This window comes from Lissotriton vulgaris, chromosome 1_2, assembly GCF_964263255.1.
Source record: "Lissotriton vulgaris chromosome 1_2, aLisVul1.2, whole genome shotgun sequence".
Lineage (NCBI taxonomy): Eukaryota > Metazoa > Chordata > Amphibia > Caudata > Salamandridae > Lissotriton > Lissotriton vulgaris.
The window spans coordinates 171,545,060-171,570,430 of NC_141686.1; the positions used below are offsets into that span (position 1 = coordinate 171,545,060).

General features: G+C 45.9%; 1 protein-coding gene across 1 annotated transcript in view; it reads left to right on the forward strand.

Annotated features, from left to right (window-relative positions):
* The window catches only part of LOC147734778 (pepsin A-like), a 99,219-nt gene that overhangs the window by 55,254 nt on the left and 18,594 nt on the right, over positions 1-25,371 (forward strand). The window contains exon 6 of the mRNA XM_086953058.1: positions 12,177-12,293. Within this exon, the coding sequence (XP_086809184.1) occupies positions 12,177-12,293 (117 nt within the window). The remainder of the gene's footprint in view (positions 1-12,176; positions 12,294-25,371) is intronic.

The following is a 25,371-nucleotide window of genomic DNA, read 5'->3' on the forward strand; positions in this document are numbered from 1 at the left end:
GCCGTCTCCTCGTCGTGCTTCAACATCCTGCGCATGCTACGTAAGATCTTCCGGTGGATCCCCACCGAGACCAGGAAGACGGTCACCCAGGCCCTCGTCACCAGCGGTGGACTACGGCAACACCCTCTACGCCGGAACCACCGCCAAACTCCAGAAGAGCCTCCAGCTGATCCAGAGCGCCTCAGCACGACTCATCCTGGACATCCCCGTCGCAGCCACATCTCCGGATACCTGAGAGACCTGCACTGGCTCCCGGTCAACAAGAGAATCACCTTCCGTCTCCTCACCCACGCACACAAATCCCTACACAGGCAAGGCCCAGGATACCTCAACAGCCGCCTCAACTTCTACGCTCCCAAACGCCAGCTTCGATCGACCGGCCACGCCCTCGCCGCCGTCCCCCGCATCCGTAGAGCCACCACAGGGGGACGGTCCTTCTCCTACCTCGCCGCCAAGACATGGAACTCCCTCCCCACCCACCTCCGCCTGACCCATGACCACCTCGCCTTCAGGAAGCAACTCAAGACCTGGTTGTTCGAGCAGTAGCAGATCCCCCTCCCCAGCGCCTTGAGACCCTCTGGGTAAGTAGTGCGCTATATAAATGCGATGATTGATTGATTGATTGGTTTTAACTGATTTTCTTGATTTCAAAATATTTGTTCTTACTGATTTGAAAAGATACACCTGACTATTAAAGTGTTTGCACTTAACCTGAGTTTACAATGTCCTCTACACCTTGTCTTTGTCCTTTTTTATTTCAGTCCCTTTTTAGTTTCTTTGTTTTGGGCAATGTGAATGTTGTTTAATGTGGAAATCTCCTCTTTTGTATGAGCTGTCTCAAAATGGCCGCCACACCTTTCTTCTCGTTTTCTCCCAATGCCGTCTTCCTGGGATGACCACTTTGTTTTTTGGCAACTAGGCTTGTCCTAGAGCGGATCTTACTGCTTGATTCTCTGTTGTGGTGTAGCAGGCCTGTAGTTGCATTTGTCTTTAAAAACTTCTTACTGCTTGCAACCTTGCATGGCACACTAGACAATTGCATTTTCTTTTTCCTCTTCAGTGTGACTTCAGACTCTTCTATTTGGCTCTTCAACTACTGCGCTTTGGCCCACTGATCATGTACTACCTTTGCATCTTATTAATGATTATGACATGGCAGGGGCAGTGTACTTAAGGATTCAGATGCTGTCTCTGAGTTAATGTGTGTCTGAACAGTTTCCCCTGGTTCTCCTCGTGGGTGCTCTCTTTTCACCACCGGTTGTCATGTCAGGTACTATTGCTGCTGGAATGTCTAGAGAACACTGGGGCATATTTACGAGGTCTGGCGCATCTCTGCAAATCAGCAGGGAAGCGCCAGAATAGATGCGACACACAATTCTCCCCTTGCGCCACCACAGATGCGTCGCATTTACAATGCGGCACAACGTGGTGCAAGGACAGGCAGATACGTGTCGCATCTTGGGGCCTAAGGGGGGCGCATTGCTGGAGCTGTGTCACAAGCACGACTCAACTCCCGCAATGCTCAGGGTCCACTCATACTTAACGTGGTGCGTCACTCCTTACGCCTGCTTCAAGCAGGCGGAAGGGTTTGACGCAGGGGCGTTGAAAAACTGACTCAGTGAAATCTTGTAGATTTCACTGCGTCTTTTTTACGAGGCTTTCCTGCGAGGGTACACCTACCCTGCGATGGAACGCCCACATGAAACCTGACGCAAATTTCATGTGGCGGAGTGCTTTACAACGTGACACATCTGCCTAGATGCGTCACGTTGTAAATAAGTTGCAACGTGGCGCATGGTTTATGCCACCGCTGCGTCACAAAAGTGACGCAGCGGCGGTGCAAATCTGCCGCAAGGGGCTTGTAAATCGACCCCTGAGATGCTTATTTTCCTTTATTGGAGACAGTAAGTAATGGGAGAAGCTTACCATCATGCTGCACTCGATCCTCGGCCTTGGTGATTCTAACAGTATCCCCTGGAATGCTTGCAGGTTTTATACGGCCCGCCTCTCGTTCACATCTGCGTGTGGTACATTTCCTGTCCTGATGGCTGACTGTCTCGTTTTCTTGTTTTGGCATCATTACACTCTACTATCTTTTTTTAAATGTATTTATTCTAAGGGCTTTTGTTTGTTAAATGAAAGACAATGTTACTACAATCCAAAGTCTTAGCTGTAAAAGATAGGTATTGACACAAGCATGGAGGATGTAACTGAATGAAAAAACAAAACAGGTGCAGACCAAAAAAAGAACAAAAGACAATGGTGAATCGTGATTGTGACCAGACTGAAAGCCCACCCAAAGACCTCTCAATGGATCCCATATCTTCCTAAGTCTAGTTTGTCACTCATCATTGTCGATAATCAATTCAATTTAATTCAATTCAAAATTACTTTATTCGATGAATATAATAATATTCATAAAGGCTACAGAGATACATCACAGATAAAAATTTCTAAAAAAACAGACAATTCATATCAGCAATTGGTCAGTTTTCTTGTTCTCAGAGATGCACATAAAAAATGAGGCGTTGCTAAAACAGATTGAAGGATCAGACAGCATTTGTAAAAAGTGTAACACAGGGCGACATTGTTTAAAATCTAATTTACGTAAAAAAGGAATTAAAAACCTTTTACAGTGATTGCAATGAAATTTGCAAAAAAAGAAGATGTGCAAATCAGTTTGTAGCGAGAGATCATTGCGAGGGCAGCACGGGAGATCATTACTGGAATAAATACCAGCCGACTAGCCCAGCATACACGGGATATAATTTAGGCAGAATCGTAACAGAACAAATCTGTGCCAAGGGATTCTATCAAACTCCAAATAGGAGAGTATCCCTTCGACCTGCAGTGGGCCCTCCAAATATTCCCTTATAGTAGGTTTATTATAAAGTGCATTCATTCTTGCATCATTGGAAAAGGAAAAGGGTGATTCAAACAAACTCCCTGGGTGTATAAGGTATTTTTCACATATTTTAACCATAGGATATTCTCAGTATGTTCCATGTCAAGGCAATCAGTTATTATTTGTTGGGGGAGGGGCACATTATCTCTGGACCATACTGAGTGCCAGAGAAGGATAGGGGCTACCTTGATCTGATCAGTTATATAGGGGATATTTAGCTCTTGATGTAGCTTAAAATTGGGACAGCTACTGTGGAGACGGGGAACAGCCTTTACGACGCGGCTGTTACACCGTCGTGCCGTTACAATGCGGTCTTTTCAATGCAGGTCGTTACCACGACTTGTGCTGGAGGGCGCTGCAGGACAAGGAATTTTTTAATTTACTATCCAACACCTTCCCTACTGTACGTAGGCTGGTGTTGGAATAGTAAATTAAAAAATTCCTAAGTCCGCACCCCCTCCAACGCAAGTCGTGGTAACGACTTGCATTGAAAAAACTGCGGTGTAACGGCACGCGTTGTAAAAGTACGCGTCGTAAAGCCGTACATCCGTGGAGACCCAACGTAGATTTCCAGAAACTATCCTCTATTACTTGTAGATCCTTTACTTTAACATGGCCCCATACTCCAGCACCATATGCTGCTACTGCACTAGAATTGCCCCCATAGACTTTCCTTACAATAGGTGGGTTTCTTGTTCCCAATTTTTTTTCAAAAAAGCATATTGCATTAGTACTCTTTTCCAGTAACATCCCTCAATTCGGCACCATGTTCTCCCAAGCTGCTTGGTAATCAAAGGTAACCCCTAAATAGGAAAACAGATCTGTCTGTGCCACTTTACGGTTCGAAATAAAAAAAGAAGGGGAATTTTTTAGCTTCTTCCCTGTGATTAATACGAATGACTTAGATTCATTTGTATGAAGGTCCAGACTTTTCATAAATTCTAGATAATTATTCAACAATTTCTGGAGCGATCTCCCTGTGAGTGCCATTAAAACTGCATCATCTGCATACAATGTGCATCTTATTTATTCTGGGTACATCTAAAGTCAATTCAAGCAGTCGGGACTCCACCCCACTGTTGTCGATAATCAAACTTTTGAGAAGACATGTAATGATTAATTCATGCTCCCAAAGCATGGGGTTAGGAGCCTGAGCCATGAACCAACGGCTGGACAAGATCAATCAAGCTATTAGGATGGCAAAGAAATAAATACCGCCCAGATTACCAGAAATATGAGGCGAGTGACCGAAAACAATTCGTTTAGGGTCCCACCTCAAAGTAATTTAATATAGCTGATTGAGCTTCTCAAAAACCAGTATGCGAATAATAGGAGATAACAAGGCAGGTGACAAAATATGAGCTGAGTCCACCCGATCTCCGGCACAACAAAAGCACTTAGAATGCTGCCTGTCAGTCATAATAAAAACAATGAGGGATATAGTAAAAATCATTGATAAATTTAAACTGGTAAGTTTTAACCCAGGATACATTCAGAACTGTATGTGAGAGTTGATTTATGCGTCTCAGGTCATCAGAAGTAACTTTGACCCTGAGGTGTCGACTCCACTTGTCGGCCATAAGCAGAAAGAGGTTGGGCCGCCATCGAATCTCGGCCTACAAATCATTTGATAGACTAGACTGATGCCCTTCTTTGGCAGACCACACCATAGGTATTCCAAGAAGGCATTCGAAGAGCAATCAAGGTCACCCGTCTTCAAACACATAACAAAATGCCAAAGGTGAAGATAAGCCAAAGATCTCAAATGGATTAAGAAAGTCACCCTCATAGAAATAACCCAGTGTAAAAAGGTGGAATGCCTGCCAACATTCCATAAATCTCTCATGTACTTGCCAAGGAAAGTTAGGATTGGAGCCTAAATAGGAACATGTATTGAAGAGAGAGATGCGCAGAAATCTAATTTTCAGATAGGCCCATTTAGAATGAAAGACCTACAGAGTCCTAAACAGAGTCCTCTTGAAGTATACTCTATCATTAAAAATACTTTGTGGGACTATATCCTTCCCAGGGCATATATTCGGGAAACAGGCGACAAAACACCCATGGTTCACACCCCAAAACCAGAGCAAAGAAAACCAATAATGCTGGTATGTAGTATACCCGTAAGTCTGGTAGCAAAAAACCTCCCTCCGCCCATGACCTCTGGAACATCCTATACTGGCCCTTGGCATTTTATACCTCCATATACATTTGTGCCACAAGGCCTCTACCTGTGAGAAAAAGACTTTAGGTAGAAACAAAGGCATACATCGAGAGAGATGGATCACGGAAATAATATCGACTGACAAAATATCGACTTGCCAAAATATCGTGGACAAAATATCGACAGTCAAAATATCGAGTTTGTATCTACAAACAGGTAAGTACAAAAATATCGAGTACAAAATATCGTTAACAAAAATATAGATGTAAAAAATATCGACTTTATTAAAAACAGTGTTAAATTAAATTAATATTAAATTTTAATTACTAAAATATACTTAAAACGACTTAAATTAAATTATAATAATTAAATAATAAATGAAAATAATAAAAATAATTTTTTTAAATCTTATTTGTTGACCCTGAACCCTAAAAATACCCCTTTACCCAAAAACCCAAAACTGACCCTGAACCCTAAAAATACCCCTTTACCCAAAAACTAAAAACTGACCCTGAACCCTAAAAATACCCCTTTACCCATGAACTGAAAACTGACCCTGAACCCTAAAAATACCCCTTTACCCATGAACTGAAAACTGACCCTGAACCCTAAAAATACCCCTTTACCCATGAACTGAAAACTGACCCTGAACCCTAAAAATACCCCTTTACCCAAAAACTGAAAACTGACCCTGAACCCTAAAAATACCCCTTTACCCAAAAACTGAAAACTGACCCTGAACCCTAAAAATACCCCTTTACCCAAAAACTGAAAACTGACCCTGAACCCTAAAAATACCCCTTTACCCAAAAACTAAAAACTGACCCTGAACCCTAAAAATACCCCTTTAATTTAACATAATTAACAATTAATCTATTAAATTAAATTAATTACCAATTACATTTTAATTAAATACCATATATTATTTAATTACCAATTAATTAATTATTACTACCAATTAATAAATTTACATATTTAATTAATTATAATTAAATTACTTCCCACCCTATTCCCCTATAAACCCACAACCCGCTACAGAAAAGACATTATTTTAATGTACATAATTAGAAATTAATCAATTAAATTAAATTAATTACCAATTAAATTTTAAATAATTAACATATATTATTTAATTGCCAATTAATTAATTATTACTACCAATTAATGAATTTACATATTTAATTAATTATAATTAAATTACTTCTCACCCTATTCCCCTATAAACCCACAACCCGCTACATAATAAAATGACACAATAATTAAAAAAATCATTAATTAAAAATAATTATAAAATAAAATGACACTTTTCACACATATTATTACATAAAAACACTATAAATAATTAAATATTATTTTAAAAACTATATTTTTTACTATCTAGATTATATACTTGGATATTTTCACTGTCTATATTATTTACAGTCGATATTACTTCACTTACCTTAAAAACGATATTTTGGCTGTCGATATTCTGTCTAGTCGATATTTTGTCCAAACGATATTTAAAACTCGATATTCTGTCCAAACGATATTTTGGAGTCGATATTATGTCTGTGCACCGAGAGAGATATAGATAACATGACAAGATGATCATTTTGATAAGATTGTGCCTTGCTATTAATCCGGTATGTAGGTGGTTCCACTTGCTTAATATCTCCGTAGTTCTCGAAGAAAGTTGACTGAAATTAAACTCAATTACCTCTTCCATCTACAGAGAGATTTCTACCCCTAAGTATGTCACTGAGCTCATCCTACCTAGAAGAAGCAATGATCACCAATACCAGAGTCTTATTGAAATTGGATTAATACCCTTAGAAAATGTGTTTGCCAGTGTTTGGATTGCTGCTAGAGAACACTTAGCTGCTTAAGTCAAAATAGTAAGGTCGTCTGCATAAGCTAACATTTTAACCTCAAATTGGCAATCCCTCTCTGGGCAGATGTAAAGCAGGCCATAACCAAAACATGATACCTCGAGCCCTCCAAGAGAGGGATCGGCGTATAAGAAAGATGGGTTTCCTGTAGACCAGTGTGGGCAGAGATAGTATAACTCCTCCTTTATTAAATTAGGCTTATGGGATGACTTCATACTGTTAACATTCCAGGAAAGAATGTGAAGCTGCTGGTCAGGACCACCACCTGCATTAGCCCTTAACATGATCTATCCAGCACATCCAACAAAATGATAAAAGCATGAAATCGTACTTAATCCTGGTTTGTCCTGCAACAAGTGATACCTAATTTTTGGTTTTTTGCTTTTTCTCCCCCGACTCACCCAAGTGCACAAGCTGCATTATGAATATGAGGCCTGACCCTCCCCAGACAGAGCTCCCTCCCGTCCCCCCAACCACCCCCAAACAAGAGAAGACCGTTGAACCTGCAATAGTCGTGAGAACATGCCCCCTATACCCCAAGGCACCCGAGCCAAGAATAAGAAATAAAGCAAAGTAAGATGTATAGAGACCACCAAAAGGCTTCAAGATCGCCCAGTCCACTCCCAAGACAGGGTAGTGGCAGAGCCAAGTAGGTTGTAGAGGTCAGGAGAACCAGTAGCTAATCAAGCAACTAAAGGGGAGGGAAAAAGAAGAAATAAAAGAAGAAAGGACCAAACAGGAAATGGTATGGAGTTAATCCGAAAGTTAGTTTGTCCCTCGATTCATGGACTAAGTCCAATTCCCTGTAATATCATGAAGGAAAAGAGACAGTCATTCCGGGCCATTTGTTCACTTGTTTCCATTTTGGCACATGGCAAGGAGCTCGCCGACCTTTGGGGTATCAAAACAGGAGTTAGCTAGCCCATCATACTAAATACTCCGAATTGCAGGCTCAGTAGTGAGACAGAGGCTCCAGGTTTTTGCAGCACAGGGAAACACACTCTCAGCTGCCATCGCCGAACCACACTCTCCTGATAGAAGTCCAAGTGAAGAAAGAACTCCACTCCGGAGTCCTTAATGGGGGACTTTGGGTGAAAATCCCTGAATATCTCTTGAGGCAACAAGAAATTGCCAACATATATTGGAAGTACCCCTGAGTAACAGGATTGAGTTCCTTCAGAAGGTGGCCGGAATGGGTAAAAATAATCTCTCTGAATCACACAATCCATGTCCCAGTTCTTCAGGGGAGGAAAAGCAGGTAAACTATATACCCCCAGGGGTCATCCCCTTCTGCCCCCTCCGGGACTTCTAAAACCCTCAGGTTGTACCAGCGACACCTGTTCTTGAGATCCTAAATCTTTCATGATAGTGAAGTCATCTGGGCTTCGTGTAGTGAGATTACACTCTACTCTCTACCATAACTATAAAATCTGACACTTAGTGCTCTCGAATTTAAATATCAGACATTGGAGTCCCTGCAATGGGATCCAAAGTCGAACCGCAAGTGCTGCTGGGCCACTGCTGGCACATTTTATCATCAAGTGGATAGACACAATCTCTTCCAGATGATGACTAAGATAGCATTCAATTGCAATCCCTCCAGACCAAGCACAAATTCCAGGGCAAAGCAATATGAAGACCTACCTAAAATATCTCCAGCAGTGGGAAGATGATTAAACATTATCAGACCCTGTTCAGGGCCATATGCCAAACATGGGCTACTGGACCCCAGCCATGGTGGTCAATGTCATTTGCTACTGGAGTCCTGGTGTCTGACCTAATATGGCCCTGCAAAGTGAATAAGTACTCCCATTGTGCATTTGACTTGTGAAATGATGGCTTTAAGCAAAACGACCATTTGCTGTAAAAATGTACTGTGCTCGCACACACTGGCATTGTCTTATAAGCAGGGTTACGCTCGATCAATCAATCATTCAATCAGGGGGTTTAAAAGCACACTGTGAGGGTCTCAAGGCACTGGGGTGGGGGTGCAGCTCTGATTCAACCAGAGAGCCAGGTCTTGAGGCTCTTCCTGAAGGTGTGAAGAGTAGGGGAGCATCTGATGTTGATGGGGAGCTTGTTCCAGGCTTTGGCCATGATGTAGGAGAAGGCTCTTCCACCTGCTCTGGTACTGCGGATGCGTGGGATTTTTGCTAGGGTGAGGTCAGCGGAACGGAGGTTCCTTTTGGGTACGTGGAAGGGGACTCTTTCGTTGAGGTATTTGGGTCCAATGTTGTGGAGGGATTTATAGGCGTGGGTGAGTAGCTTGAAGGTTAGTCTCTTGAAGGGGAGCAAGTGGAGGTCGGGAAGGCAGTGGGTGATGGGCTCATGTCATGGGATGCCGAGGATGAGTCAGGCCGCTGTGTTCTGGATGGTCTAGAGTTTGTGTAGCAGGGACTTGTTTATTCCAGGCGTTACCGTGGTCCAGTCTGCTAATTATGAGTGTGTGGGTGACTGTCTTTCTGTCTTTAGTGGGATCCACTTGAAGGTCTTGCGTGTGCTGCAAGAGTGTTGAAGCAGGTGGAGGCGACGGCGTTGATCTGTCAGGTCATGGTGAGGGAGGAGTCGAGTATGCTGCTGAGGTCCAGGGCTTGGTCTGAGGGGATGGGTTGCGCGCTGAGGGCCACCAGGATTTGCCCCATGCAGAGGGGAGGGTCTGAGGTCTAGGACTTCTGTCTTCTTCGAGTTGAGTTACAGACAGCTGCTGCCCATCCAAGCTGCATTGTTTTTCACTCCTTCTTGCGAGCTGAGTCTGGTGGTTTCAGGGTCCTTCGTGAGGGATAGGATGAGCTGGATGTCGTCGGCATAAGATACAATGCTGAGTCCATGCTGTCTGACGATGGCGGTGAGGGGGGCCCTGTAGATGTTGAAAAGCGTGGGACTGAGTGATGATCCTTGTGGTATGGCGGCGAGGGGGGCCCTGTAGATGTTGAAAAGTGTGGGACTGAGGATGATCCTTGTGGTACTCCGTAGTTGATCTCTGTGGGTTCAGATATGAAAGGCGGGAGTCTGATCCTTTGGGATCTGCTGGCGAGGAAAGAGCGGAGCCAGTAGAGGGTGGTTCCCTGTTTTCTGGTGTTGTGAAGTCTGGCTGCAAGGGTGCGGTGGGAGACAGTGTCAAAGGCTGCTGAGAGGTCGAGTAGGATGAGGGCTGCGGTGTGGCCTTGGTCGATGAGCATGCGAATGTTGTCTGTGGCAGCGAGGAGGGCGGTTCGGTGCTGTGGTTGCTGCAGAATCTGGATTGGGAGGGATCAAGGATGGAGTTCTCTTCATTGAAGTTTTTCTGCTGGGCGTTGACTATCTTTCCGGTGACTTTGGCTGCGAAGGGAAGGATCGAGATGGGTCGGTAGTTATTCAGGTCCATCGGGTCTGTACAGGGTTTCTTGATGAGGGGCTTGACTTCTGCTTGTTTCCAGTCATTGGAAAGTGCTGAATTCAAAGGTGGGGTTGATGGTGCGTCGTAGCTGGGATGCCAAGGTGGTGGCGGCTCTGTGGAAGATGTGCAGAAGGCAGGGGTCTGTGGGGGCTCCTGAGTGAGAACTCCTCATGGTTGTGGTGTTATCTTCAGTGGTGACCGGGATCCCGGTGGTGATGGTGGGCCAGCTGTCGTCGCTGGAGGGAAGGGTGGTTTCAGGACTCTGCTCACTGAAGTTGTCGTAGAGGGCCTTGATTTTCAGGTGGAAGTAGGAGCCAAGCTTGTTGCAGAGGTCTTGGGAGGGAGTGACTTCCTTGGGTTCGCTGGGGGGTTTGGTGAGTTGCTGGATGATGTTAAAGATTTATTTTGATTTGCTGGAGTTGGTGATGATTTTGTTCCGGATAAAGGTCTTCTTTGTGGATCTTATGCGTTGGTGGTATTCTGTCATGGCACTTTTGTAGAGTGGTTCTGGGGGTGATCTGGATTTGGAAGTGAAGGTGTTCCCTGGTGGCAGAGGAGTCGCTCCTAGTGGAGGAGGAGAGTCGGCGGGAGCTTGTGAGTGAGATGGCGAATCATCCTCCTGGATGGTTGGGGGCGGTCTTTCCTCTGAATCTTGTAGCCGTCGGGAATGGCGGTGGAAAAGGCAGGTGCAGACGAGGCATTGGTATAGGTTTCCATGAAGAAGGCGACATCTGGTGAAAGGGTCTTGAGTAGCTCCCAGATCTCTATAGCATGTCTGTGCAAGGAGCGTTGAGGTGGATGCATTTCAATGCTTCGGTGGTGTTGGCGCCGAGCGTGGGGGTGGCGGTCATGGTGGTGCGGAGGGAGGTGTAGGTTCGGCAGCAGTGGTTGCAGGAGAACTGCCCGTGGGTGGCGCTTGGCATGGATAGCTGACATTTGTTGTTTTTTCCGGGGTTGAATGTGAGAAAGGCAGCTGAGACTTAGCAGTGTGTGGTCGGAGAGCCAGGGTCCCTGGCGCTGGTCTTGTTCGCGTCTCGAACAGGCACAGACGGGCTTGCCTTTGACGCGCCTGCTGCGCACAGCCCCCATTCAAAAGAGAAGGGGAAGGAAAGCACAGCTATGAGGAGGGAAATGGCAGGGGGGAGGGGCTGCAGAGCAGCAGTGGCGTGAAAGTGACCGGGCAGGGAATCAGCGTAGCAAAACAAACAGAAAACTGTCACAATAACAGAAGAGACACAATAAGAGAAGTACGCAATAACAGAAAGGACACAATAAACAGAAAAGACAGAAAAATGGCACGATAACAGATAAACGGAAAAACGGGCACAAGACAGACAGCAGCGGACTAGCAGAAGAGCAAGGCTCTCCCACTGGACCACCACGGATGAGGCGCAGGCAGGATTCTGCGGGTGGAGGAGGGCCTTGACCACCTTCCAGCAACAGGTTAACGGGTCAGCGGCAGCGGGACAACCGCAGAGCTGATGGGGGAGATTGCCGGTCTCCAGTAGGCATCTACTGCAGAATAGTCCGAATAAGAGATCTCTCAAAGGTATCCGTTTTTGAGATGTGATAGTGCAGCACTCACAGACCTGTGCTGACAATAAAAGTATGATGACGATGAACCACACAGCAAGGGTGGAGAAAGGATAATGTCGACCCTATCCTTTCTATGGGTTGTATCAGAGATTCTTTGCACTGGTTTATATGTTGATCAAGAACCTAGAGGGCTGTATATGCTTGTAGTACCTATGAAAATAGGAACATTGATTCATTGCTATCATACTGTTTGGATCAACACTGGTTTTACAGTTGTGGTATTATGTTAATAACAATATAAATACATTTTTGTTTCCGTTGTAGAGCTGAAGGCCCTGGTAGTGTTCTGACATTTGGAGAAACTGACCCTTCATACTACACCGGCGACATCAACTGGATACCACTCACCTCCGAAACCTACTGGGAGATCAAAATTGACAAGTAAGAGTTTTCTAAACCATAACAGCTAAAAGGCTGCTTTTAGATAACATCTAGTTTGGATATGACCCTAACTCAGCAGCCATGTTAAAAACTATCCTGATGCTGAAAGGGCTAAGAACACATGAAACATCCTACACGATTATTTCTGGCAAAAAAAGCTTAGGACAGAAAGAGATCAAATGTATGACTAAGGGTAATGCTAGAGACCCGGTAGATAATGAGCAAAGTGCTGCCCGGAGAGAAGTAGTTAAGGTGGGGCCAAAGGCTTATTGCTTAAGTATGCTAGATACCCCATGTGAGTCTATGTGACTCAGAAATGTGTCTGAAATAGTGTGCTCCACTTTCACCAAGTCATTGGTTCCAGTACTAGACCTCTGTGTGAAAGTCTGATGCATTCTGGGAATTGTGGTCTTGCATCGCTACAACTAAAATAATAAGACTAACGCATCATTGAAGATGAAAGGTTCAGTACTGGAGACAGTGTCTGTAATGACCTGGAATTAGGTTATCATGATAGTTTATGTCTGGCTTCGTGCTAAATGGACATATCTTATGGCTATTGGAGTACGGTCCACTTCAACACCATGTAAAACCCTGAGCAAAGGAGTTCTCGGCTCACTGATATGTCTCCTTGGTACACTGGAGGATGGAGAAGTCATAATACAGTTCCTAGATGGTTCAAACACCAGAATTTGAATTATAAACACAGCATACTGTCCCACTCTACACCACTGGGCACACTTACGTGTTTGCAGTGGTTACAGTATGGGACAATGCACCATACCACTACAAATACAACTATTGGCAGTGCAGGTGTGAGCCTGTGCCCGCAACGTGAATAGTGAATTCGTGAAAAGCTGTTCAAAGTCGTCAGCCTAACTTTCACTGCACCCGCCTGCACGGGGATACCTATTGGGTCCCTAAGACCCCTATGCCTTCCCCCAAGGAGTTCCCTGGGGAGGAGCAATGACTGTGTACCACCTCTATGTGGCACACTGTCAGTGCACCTACTGCTGGCCTCTGTCTGTCTGTGCCCGTGTATGTAATATGGCATGGACAGAAAGGCAAGGCATTTAATCATTTACATGGGACCATGCTGTGATGCTAATTGAGATTGCATCTGCGGGCTTACATCGCTGGTTCAATCTATATGTCAGATGGAGCCCCACAAGCCCCCACAGTCTAATCTGTAATACCAAAGTGTTCCAGGATGCAAAAAGCTGGCACGGGTTTTCCTTCTATAATATGACTACAGGTTGAGGTGCTTTATTGATGTTGGTTGGATAGTACAGAACATGGGGAGTACTGTGCTGAATGCAAAATCAATAGTTGATGGCCAGAATGCAGAACAATGTCATACATTCACCCCAGTACAGAGATCTGGGCCTAAATCCATCGTTTTTTGCACTCCACACTACCCCTGTTCAGACATGGCCATATGCACATATGCAATATGCAAACTGTGCCTCATGGGAACAGTCCAGCCTGAACTGCCAAGCCATGTCTTTCCTGGACCGGAATCAAGCATCCTAGGACCGGTTTCTGGCAATCAGCCGTCTTAAGCCAGGATAGCTTGACTCCAGTGGTGTGGAGAGCACGGGACTCACATCTGAACACATGTGCTTCAGACGGCCAGGCTGCTTGTGTTACCACTGCAGGTTATGCACTTCTGAATACCATCCTACTGGGATCAAGGAATACCATCCTATCATATGACCCAGTTTTCACAGAGGGTAACCAAGAGCTGATCAAGCCTACACTACAACATTTTTATACTTTTCTTTTTTTTTTCTTTTTTTTTTAAAAACCTTTATTGAAAAAGACATGAAAATACAAAAGCAAGTATACAGCCTCGTTGGCTAACTGTTATGTATCACCATACAGTACTGGATAACTGGTACACAGCCATTCAGCCGACAACCCATAGGGCCCGGCGGCAAGGAAGAGCCCATGTCTCGCCATATACACATACTAGGAGAAAAGAAGGTTTCAATTTGATCTTTTTTGGAAAACACCCCCCCAACCAACAAACATTCGAGATACTGCACGGGCTCATAGGAAAAAGAAAACAATCTTGAAGAATCCTTCTGGAGAGGGGCACCACGTCTGCACAGCTACCATATCAACAAACTGTAGGCATGAAATGGAAGAGAAGAGGGAGCAGGTGATATGCAAGAATACACCAATGGAGCTTAAAGGGGAGGAAATGTCATGCTAAGGGGACTGGAGACGTTCCGGTGGCGGCTCAAAGGGAGGGGTTCAAATCTCACCACGATATTGATTCCATTGACCCCATATTCTACCCCACTTTTTGGGCCTACCCCTAGCAACATAAACAGTTATTTCACGGAACATACACCAGTCCATATTCTTAGACCATGCAGACAGTCTTGGAGGTTGCGCCGACCCCCATAATTGTTCAATGTCACGTTTCGCAATCATGTTGCCCAAGGTAGCACACTGTGTTTGAGCAACATTATAGTCATTAGGCTCCCATACATTAAGCAAACATCTCCGAGCCTCAGGCAGAAGCGAAACACCCGTCACCTCAGACATAACCCCATGCACACGTATCCAGAATGAAGCAACCGCGGGACATTCCCATATGATATGAAGGAACGTACCCACCATACCGCAGCCACGCTTACACAGAGCATTCGAAGCAAACCCCATCCGCAACAACCGAGGGCCCGTCATATACACACGATGCAGGATCTTTAATTGCACCAGTCTCAGACGAGCCGGGATAGCCACCTCCTTAGGAGAGGATACCGCCGCCTGCCAGTCCTCATCCTCAAGCTCTACTCCATCACCGGTCCAAGACATGCGGAGCTGCACAAGAAGGTCCGTCCGATGGTTTATCAACTTCTTATATATTAAGGAGATCGTACTGTCCGGGATATGCCCATCCAGCACTCTATCCTCAAGGGGCGAGGAGTCTGGGACAGACGTCCCAGGCAACATCACCGAAGAAAGGGCGTGCCGAACTTGAAGGTAACGAAAATATTCGCGAGGACTGAGTTGAAACTCCCGTCTCAGCTCCTCAAAAGATTTGATCTCGTCCTTCCGCAATAGGTCGCCGATCACGCTAACTCCAATGAGGTCCCAATTATCGAACCCCTTGGTCGTCCATAAATTACCCAACTTTTCCGACACATAGAGCGGGGTAGCCCATGTGAGGGTGTCCGAGAAACCCATGGCAGCGGTGGCGTTGTGCCAAACCTTTACCGCGACTTTTGTGGGCCCGCTTCGAATAGAACGCCCTATTGTAATCCCCGCCAGGAAGTAATCATTTGTCCATGGCAAAGGCTGGATTAGACGCAGGGCCATACATAGCGTGATTAACCGGGCTCAGTTGTGAGGCCCAGTAATACCGTCGGATATCTGGCAGCGCAATACTGCCATCATACCACGGGAGTGTGAGCTTAGCCAGGGCAATCCGGGGACGGCCGGCCCAGATCAATTTCCTTTGCAAGCTTTCTACCTCACGGAAGTAGCTAGAGGGCACCAGGTCTAGAGTGTTCTGGAGAGCGTACAGAAATCTGGGAAGGGACATCATTTTGAACAAGGCCGCTCTACACACCAGGGAGAGAGGCAGTCTATTCCAAGCCTTCACATCCGCTCGCAGTCGAGCGAGCGGGGGAAGCAGATTGAGCCGGTATCGGACCATCGGATCACGCAAGATGTGAATCCCTAAATACTTAAATCCGTGAGGTGAGATCTTTATCGGAAAAGAACGTGGTATTAGTGGGACATCCCCCGTTAGCGAGTATACACAGGACTTCAACCAATTGATGACTAATCCCGAGTTTCTGCAAAAGGAGCTAAGAACATCAAATAGCACACCCAGGGATTTTCGCGGGGAGGTCAAATAAAGAAGAATATCATCTGCATAAAGCGAGATGCGGTCCTCAAACCCGGGGGCCCACCTGATGCCTTTGAGAGAAGGCTCCCATCGCAACCAGGCAGCCAAGGGTTCCAACGCCAGAGCAAAAAGCAACGGGGAAAGGGGACATCCCTGTCGTGTACCTCGACCCAAAGCAAAGGGGGCCGACACTCTCCCGTTAACCACTACCTGGGCCAAGGGTTCCTCATATAACAAACGGACCCAGCCAATAAACTCCGGCCCAAAGCCGAACTTAGCCAACGCCGCCCATAAATACGGCCATTCCACCGTGTCAAACGCCATAGTGGCATCCAACGAGACCAAAATGGCCGGTTCACGCAGAGTGTCCACTCTCGCCAGCACGCCATGAAGGCGACGCAGATTGAGCGCAGTGTTATAGGCAGGAATAAAACCGGATTGGTCCGGATGCAACAGGTCACTTATGACGGTGATCAACCGGTTGGCCAACACCTTTGCCAAAATCTTGGGTTCGAAGTTTAGGAGAGAAATAGGCCTGTACGAGGAACAAAGCTCACGTGGTTTGCCTTCTTTGGGAAGCACCACAATGGAGGCGAGACGTTGATCTCAGGGAAGTCGGCCTCTCTATCTCGACTCCGAGAACATTGCGCGAAGATATAGTGCCATTTTGTCTGGGCACAACTTGTACAGCTCAATGGGTAGGCCGTTCGGTCCCGATGTTTTACCCGAGCGAATGGAGCGAATGGCGAGCGCCACCTCATCCCTGGAAAAGGCCGCCTCCATCCGCGCCCTATCAGATTCGGACAGACAAGGCAGGGCGATATCCCGAAGCAGAAGATGGGAATCTTCCTCAGGCAGATCCGAGACCGGAGCATAAACCCTGCGAAAGTGTAAAGCAAACTCTTCCACTATCTCCAGCGGATCAGTCACACATACCCCATCCTCACGCTCAATCACAGGCACCACACGACTCAACCCAATCCACTTGTCCAACCACGCTATCAACTTACCGGCCTTATCGCCCACGTCATACAAACGACCCATTTGCTCCCGACTCATGGCTTTCGCAGCATTCGTAACCAGGGCCTTATAGTCAGACTGTTTTAATTGCAGGATATGCAACTTCTCCTGCGTGACTCTGGTATCAAGGTCTCTCTCCAGACTATCCACCTCGGCCTCCAGCTGCTCGACCTCCTCATTGTGTCGCCTCTTCGCGCCAGCGATAAGCGAGAGCGCCTGGCCCAGCACCACAGGTTTAAAAGCCTCCCAGAGGGACACTGAGGACGAAACAGAACCCACATTCTCCGCAAAATAAATATCTATAGTCTTGACTAACCCCGCCCTAATCTCTGGAGTCCGGAGATGCTAGGGATTGATTGGGGCGATTCGGCCCCCAGCGTTCAAATGAAGATCAATATGAATCCATAGTGGGGAATGGTCCAAGATACCTCTAGACAAATGTCGGGCCTCATGCACCGTCGCGACCTGGGCGGCGGGCACAAGAAAATAATCAAGCCTAGCCAGACTCCCATGCGCCCCGAGTGAAAGGTATATTGGGCCTGACCCGGGTGTAGCATCCGCCAGCAATCCACCAGCCCAAACGTATCCAACATCCCACTAAGACCCGATTGGGATGGTGTGAGCGTCCTGGGAGGGTGTCTATCCAGCGAACCATCCATGACTGAGTTGAAGTCACCTCCCATTACCAGAAGACCCTCAAGCAGCCCAAGCAACAATTTACCCACGTCAGCAAAAGTGGTAGTCTGCAAGCCAGGGGGAACATAAACCGACAGGATGATAACAGTCCTTCCTTCCCACCTCCCAACAATTGCAGCATATCTGCCCCTTTCGTCCAAAAACATATCGTCAATCTCAATGGAAAGGGATTACGAAGCATAATACCAGCACGTCTGGAGCCCGAAGTGAACCCTGAATGTGCCACCAACTTGTAGCCCCTCCGATTCATTGCATTAAACGTATTCCCAACCAGGTGCGTTTCCTGCAGGAGGATGACATCAGGAGAGTGTCGTTTCACATATTGAAGAACAATTCCCCGCTTTACCTTGTCCCCTAAACCATTGACATTCCAGCTCAAGATCCGCAACCCCCTACCCCCCATCCCGAAAGTAGGAAATCGGGTCCCCCCAACCCCTTGAAGGAAGCACAAGAATAGCAACATTACGCAGCCACAAATGCAGTATAAACAAAAAAAAGAAAACCAAACCCCCCAACCCCCAAACCCTGGAACAACAACCCCCCACCCTGCACCCCTGCGAAGAACCAAAAAACCACCCCATTCAGCAGTGTGCCTGTCGCCCTACCCCAAGAACTAGAACTACAGAAGAAAAGGAATCACGCCCCTGGAGGAGGACAAGTCCCGAACCCCCCCGCCGCTCCAGGGTCCCAATTTCAAAAGTCATCGACCCAAAAAGGAAAAGAACAAAAATATCGTAACACGAGTCATTGGAACATAAACCGGTGCCTCTTCTCCTCCTGGTCCTGTTGGCTCCCCTCTGCACCACCCGCGTTGTCCTCATTGTCTCTAGGCGTGGATAAAGTGTCCAACCAGTCACTAGCCACCTCAGGCATATCAAAAAAGAGCACCTGCTCGTTATGTTCAACGCGCAGACGAGCTGGGAAAAGCATGGCATACTTCATGCCCAAATCCCATAGTCTACTTTTCACCCCAGAGAACGCCAATCTCTGTTTCTGCACCAGGGGAGTGAAGTCAGGATAGAAGTTAATGGAGGTGTTCTCAAACCTGGTGGGGCCATTAGTCCTCGATGCCTGCAAAATGGCGTCTCTGTCTCTATAATTGAAGAGCCGTGCAATGATGGGCCGCGGTACCGTCCCTTGTGCTCGTCTGCCGCCCGGAATCCTATGGGCGCGTTCCACAGCAAAAAGCTTGCTCAGGCCTTTAGGGGCTAGATGATTAACAATCAGATCTTCCACAAGAAGGTCCGTCGATTGATCTGCCGACGTCTCTGGAACTCCTATAATGCGAATGTTGTTTCGCCTAGCACAACCTTCAAAATCCTCGAGGCGGCGGGGGAACCGTTCGCTAGAGGATCGAAGAGTGCGGACCTCGGTCTGGAGCTCGGACACATCGGAAGTGAGACTGGCAGTCTTAATGTCCAACAACTTCACCCTCTCGTTGGTTTTCCCCAGTTTTCCCGGTCTTAAGTCAGTCTTAAGCCAGTTTTAAGTTTGTCTTAAGACAAACTTAAGACAAAATCCTAACTTCTGTGAAAACCAAAAGTAGTAAGTTAATTCTGTGAATGCCAAAAGTAGTAAGTGCATTCTGTGAATACTAAAATAGTAGTAAGTTTAGGATTGAGTCTTAAGTTCATTCTGTGAATCGGGCCCTTAATACTTAAAAATGCATGGGCTAATGAAATTAAATTGCATCGCTCTTTATCTGTTCGGAATCAGTACCATTTCCTCCTTTGCTTGGTGTTTACTTTCCTGCAGAAACTGACATCAAAATTTTGTTGGGAACGCCTGGCACTGGATAAGTTATTCTTAACCCGATAGCGAAGACAAATAGCCTGGGGTTCTCTTCAGAAACACAATCATAAAAGCTGGAGGTGTTTGCTGCGAGCTGGACACACATTGCTGACATAGTATTTCTCTAATCACCAATCTTTATGTGCCTTCCTGACCTTGGAGCTCTGAGCCCAAACGACGGTGCTGCGGTATCAAAGCATAGTGCGTGTCTTTGTATATATTTGTGCGTGTGTTTGCATTCTATGAACGTGATGGTGTTGCTGTGTCTTTGCAGGTGTGTGCACTTTTGTGTTTCAGTAGTGAGCAAGAGTGGGCGTGAGTCAGTGAGAGATTGTGTCAGTGAGAGATACACAGAGATAGATTTCTGCTTGCTGTTACATCAACAGAATGTCCCAAGTCGGACGTCCTTGCGGCGTCCCGACACAGTGTTTGTATTCGCACGTCTACATTGGCACACTCACGCATACACATACAACTCCATGTGCACTTATTTGTACACATTTATACACCAAGAAATACACAGATACACAAGCACTTATGGACATGTCAAAACATACAAACACAAACGTACACATCTAGTCTCGTACTAAAAAAGACTTACACACTTGCAGCATTACAGTACTATGAGTTGGATGGTTCACTTGGTTTGACCCACAAAGCTATTCAGCCTCATCTCGCCACCCTCACGACTCGTCTCGGCCCCTATGGTCTGAGATCTCCGCACTGGAGGGGTGGGGGGGTCTTGCCAGCTACACAGCAATTAGCCCCGGCATACTATGGTTTCATAAGAACGCTTATTACACTTCATCCTCCCAGGGGACCAGGTTAGTTGCGTACAGTGTCCGTCACCAGCTCTTCAGCAAGATATTTACCTACTCCCACTTCGCTCATGGGGACTAACTTGGTGTTAAAGATACTAATGTGGAATGTTAATGGTTTGGGAGACAGGATTAAACCGGGGTGGTTCTCCAGTACATCAAATGCCGGACACCGGACATTGTATTATTTCAGGAGACACACTTGGTTGGCAATTCATGTGGCAATTCAAACTCATGGTTACCGTATGATCGGGCACGCGAGTTCCCTCTGGCTCGAGAGGAGCACGGGTGCTTCTCCAGCGAGGTTGTCCATTTATTGTGAATAATGTATGCAGGGTGAGAGTTCCAACGTAAAAAACCTCATAGAAGTGACGCAGTGAAACCTACAAGATTTCATTGCACCACTTCTAGGACGCCACTGCGTCAAAACCTTACTACTGCTTGGAGCAGGCGTAAGGATTGACGCTGCACAATGATAATAGGCCTCCCCATGCACTGCTGGAGTTGCGTCGTGCTTGCTACACAACTCCATCTATGCATGTCTTTTGCACCAACAGATGCGTCCGAATTTCGGACGCATCTGCCAATCCTTGCGCCATGGTGCGCCCTATTGTAAATACAGCGCATCAATGGAGGAACAAGAGTTTCTCAGGGTGGCGCCGGGGAAAGTGACCCATCTCTACAGATATGTCACTTTCTTGTAAATCTGCTCCTGTGCCTTTATAGGTTCAAAACGTCCCCAGTTTGCGCACAAAGGCCACTTGTTTTTTAACTAGCTAATTCATTATTGAGTCAGCTTTTATTTGGTGCCAGGAGATATTTTCAGTCCAAGTCCGACCCTGGAAATATTCTCCTGGTTGAGAAGGCCTCTCTCTACAGGTCCATCCATATGTCACAAGGGTAGTCTGTTCTGGACACAGCCCTGCTAAAAGTGTTCCATTGCTAAATGTCGTTGTGAATTTTCCTCATCGAAAATGTTCCCCAAATATGTAACTGCGAAGGTTGTGAACTATTTGATTTTTGCCGTCTTTTCTCTGGGCATAACGTATCTATTAAGGTTGCTGGTCCTACCAAAGAAGCATTATTGGAAAAATTCGTTTCACAAATCAAGTATCAGAGAAGACCGTATGGGTGCATTCAATTAAAACAGTTTCCCTTCGAGAGCTATAGGAAAAGAATACTTGATGCGTGTGTGCCCTCTAGTGGTTTTGAACAGAACTACATATTAAGAAAACACATCGTTCTTTTTAATGCGTTTGCAGAAGTGGCACTGACTCTGATGACATCACAGGGTTGGCCTGGGTGTCGCTACGGTTTAGGGTGGGCGGTGATTAAAAGCTGACTTTGAAAAGAGTCTCCCACTTGGTCCTATATTCATGCCCTTAACATTACAGGTAAAACATAGATCGATATATCCATAATGGCTGTCACAATCCCTTAAATTAATAAATGTACAGCGATGCAGTCCCTTGATACATTTAACATATTACTTTGTCTTACATTCTGAAGTGGTATTTGCTTTTTAGGACTGGCCAATAAGGCAGCTTTAGTTGTCTCACCATATCATTGTTTTTCCAGAAAAAATCGTACATAATATGCATTCCTAGAGGGTTTTTGGTCAAAGGCTTCATCCGTTGGTCTGTGAAATTGTCATTCACACAGCATGTTTAACAACAAGGGGTGGTGATGGACAGAGTTTCTGAATTAAGCAGAATACTCTCACCCAGTCAAGAAATCAGGGCTAGATCCAACACCGTTTTTTAGCTCACTGCACCATCCCAGCTCAGAACCTGGCTATATGCAAATTAGTCTGTTCCTGTCCCAGTGTATGATGGGAACAGGGCAAACCAAACTACCAAGCCAATTCTTACACTGGGAAGGACACAAGCTTCAAATGTCAAAGGTAGCTGTGATCCTGTGTAGTGAGTTATATGTGGCACTAAAAGGAAGATATGCGTTTCAACCACACACAAGTATCATTGGGATACTGAGGGGTCCTTTTATTGGGTCCAGAGCATTGATGCCTTTATGGTTGTAAAAACTTCCAAAAATTTGGCTAGTAACTCTCAGATTGTATTTGCATGAATATATGCTGTTTGTATGTGTAGATCAAAATATATATATATATTACCTACTGGCGGTCGCCAGTAAATATATATAGTTAGGACCTAGTTTCCATAGGAAATCTGCAACATTCTATTGGGAATAACTTAGGCGCCGGTTGATGAATCTTCGGGAATTTCTCAAAGATGATGGCCCGCTCTGCTCCGCTCCTTCCCTGAAAGTTTTGGGGGGATTCGTCAAGTGGGGGCTGAGAAAAAAGGGGGGTCCCAAAACGTGTTTTCCCCATGTTATTTTCAAAAGGACGATTAGACACGGCTACAGCCCGAACGGCTGAACGAATTACACCAAATTTGGCAGAGATGTAGAGTTCGGTTCGCAGATCGCCCTTTTGCTTAAATGATGTAAATCCCTCCAGTAGTTCCTGAGAAAATCAAAATGAAAAAAATGTATATATCTATAAGCATGCACCATACGCGTACCGTGCGCGGACCTTCGCGTGCGCGAGCTGCTTGCTGATTGGCTGCCAATGTCTGTCAAAACTCCAAAATAGAAATTGTTGGCAGCCATCTTGTGCCTCGGTAGACTGAGGCACAGGAAAGCATAAAAAAACGTGTAGAACTCAAAAAGGGGGCAGGGTAGAAGCACCCTGACCCCCTAGGCCTGCTCAGGGGGTCCCACAAGAACCCCCCAGTCCCCCCAAAAATATTTTTGTTTTTTGAAAAATCGCGGGGTGGTCGCACAGTATGCGTACCTAAGCGGAGGTACCCGTACGGTGCACGTATCCTGCGATTTAAAAAAAATAATAATATTTTTTTCCCTGGGGGGTCCTTGTGGGATCCCCTGAGAAGGCCTAGGGGTGCTTCTACCCTGCCCCTTTGCGTGTTTCCTACCTTTGTTTCACTGCCTTCTTGGTCCTTGGTTCTACCGAGGCACAAGATGGCTGCCAACACTTCCTGGTTTGAAGTGTTGACAGACAGTGGCAGCCAATCAGCATGCCTTCCTGAGAAAGCAGCATGCTCATTGGCTGTCAACACTTCTAACCAGGAAGTGTTGGCATCCATCTTGTGCTAGGTAGACCGAGGCACAAGAAAGTAGAAAAACAATTGTGTAGAAAAAAAAGGGGGGCAGGGTAGAAGCACCCTGACCCCCTAGGCCTGCTCAGGGGGTCCCACAAGGACACCCAAGGGGGTAATTTTTGAATAAACATACCGGGTCATGAATGATCTAATATGTGACATCATCAGCAGTGGATTGCGGGTGCGCGAAATATAGTTAGTACAACTAACTATATAGGAGCAATTTCAATGGTTTTGTATGAGTGAAATGTCCAGCTAACTATAACACCCCTAAAACTTATAGTTTTTTTTGTGAATTTCAAAAGTTTTTGAAATGCTAATTCCTAACTATATAAGGCCTGAAACCTATGTTTTTTTGGTGAATCAGAGCTCCTTACATGAGGTACAATAATGTTGCAATTTACATCAGTTAAAAGTTACATAAGTTTCCAGAAAAGTATTTAAAGTTCATATGGGACAAGGTGAATGGAGCAAGGAAGGGTAAGGGGATAGGGTAAAGGGGTAGGCGGAAGATAGGACGTAGAGATGAGGGGGAAAATCTACCCAAGTTCCGGTTGGGTAGGTGACGGCAAGGGGGGGGTAACACAGCTCCTCTTTAGCTATATGGTAGCTCCACCGGGCATCAACCAAATTGCTAGGTCTCCACAGTCTGGGATTAGTTCCGCAGGTTCCACGTCCTGATGTGTAGGCAGGTTAGGGGATAGGTTCAAGGTCTGGTCAATGTCCAATTGTTGTCCGAGGGAAGTAAAACAACATGTAGGGGGCCACTATGGAATCCATCTTGGGGTCAGGCAGGCAACTGTGCTGTACACTGGTGGCCATCCTAAGGTCAGGCATCTGGCAGTTAAAGTCAATATGCAGGACAGCGTCCGCTAGAGAATAACAAATCCAGCGTGCACACACCATCACACGCACGGACATGCACAAGCACACACAAATTTGAGCAAACACTCTCATATGCGCACTGACGCACACACACAAGCACGTAGACAGAAAACATCCAAGAACACAAGCACACATAAAATCCTATGTTCTAATACAAAAACACCCAAATACATGCGCACGCAAATATCGTAACATGCGCAGACATGAACAAGTACACACAAATGCGCTCACTCTCTCATACATGCGGACACGCACACATACACAAGCACACATACAATCATATGCTCCAGAACAAATATACCCAAGGACGTAAACAAATACATGCACATACACACACCATCACACGCACAGATATGTACAAGCACACACAAATGTGCGCACACGCTCTCATACGCGAGCAGAGGGTGCATACAGAAACATCCACACGCAGAAGCACACATACAATCCCATGCACTAATACAAAGACACTCAAAAATATGCACACAACATCATACACACAGACATAAGCACACATACAGAAACATCTGCTCGCACAAACACAAGCACACATAGAATCACATTCTCTAATACAAAAACACCCAAATACATGTCCACACCATCACATGGACATGCACAAGCACACAGAAATATGAACATAGTCTTACATATACGCACAGGCGCACACACACGTGCGTCCACACACACCCCTTCATACATGCATAGACGCACACACAAAAGCAAAAGATTGCAGAGGAAAGTGGTGTGAAAGGGAGAACAGAAGTTACTGAGATGCTCGGAAGACACCAACCCCTCCCACACACTTCAGTAATGTTTAGTTCCTACTATTATAGTTTCAGAATGAAAACATTCTCAATTGTAATAAA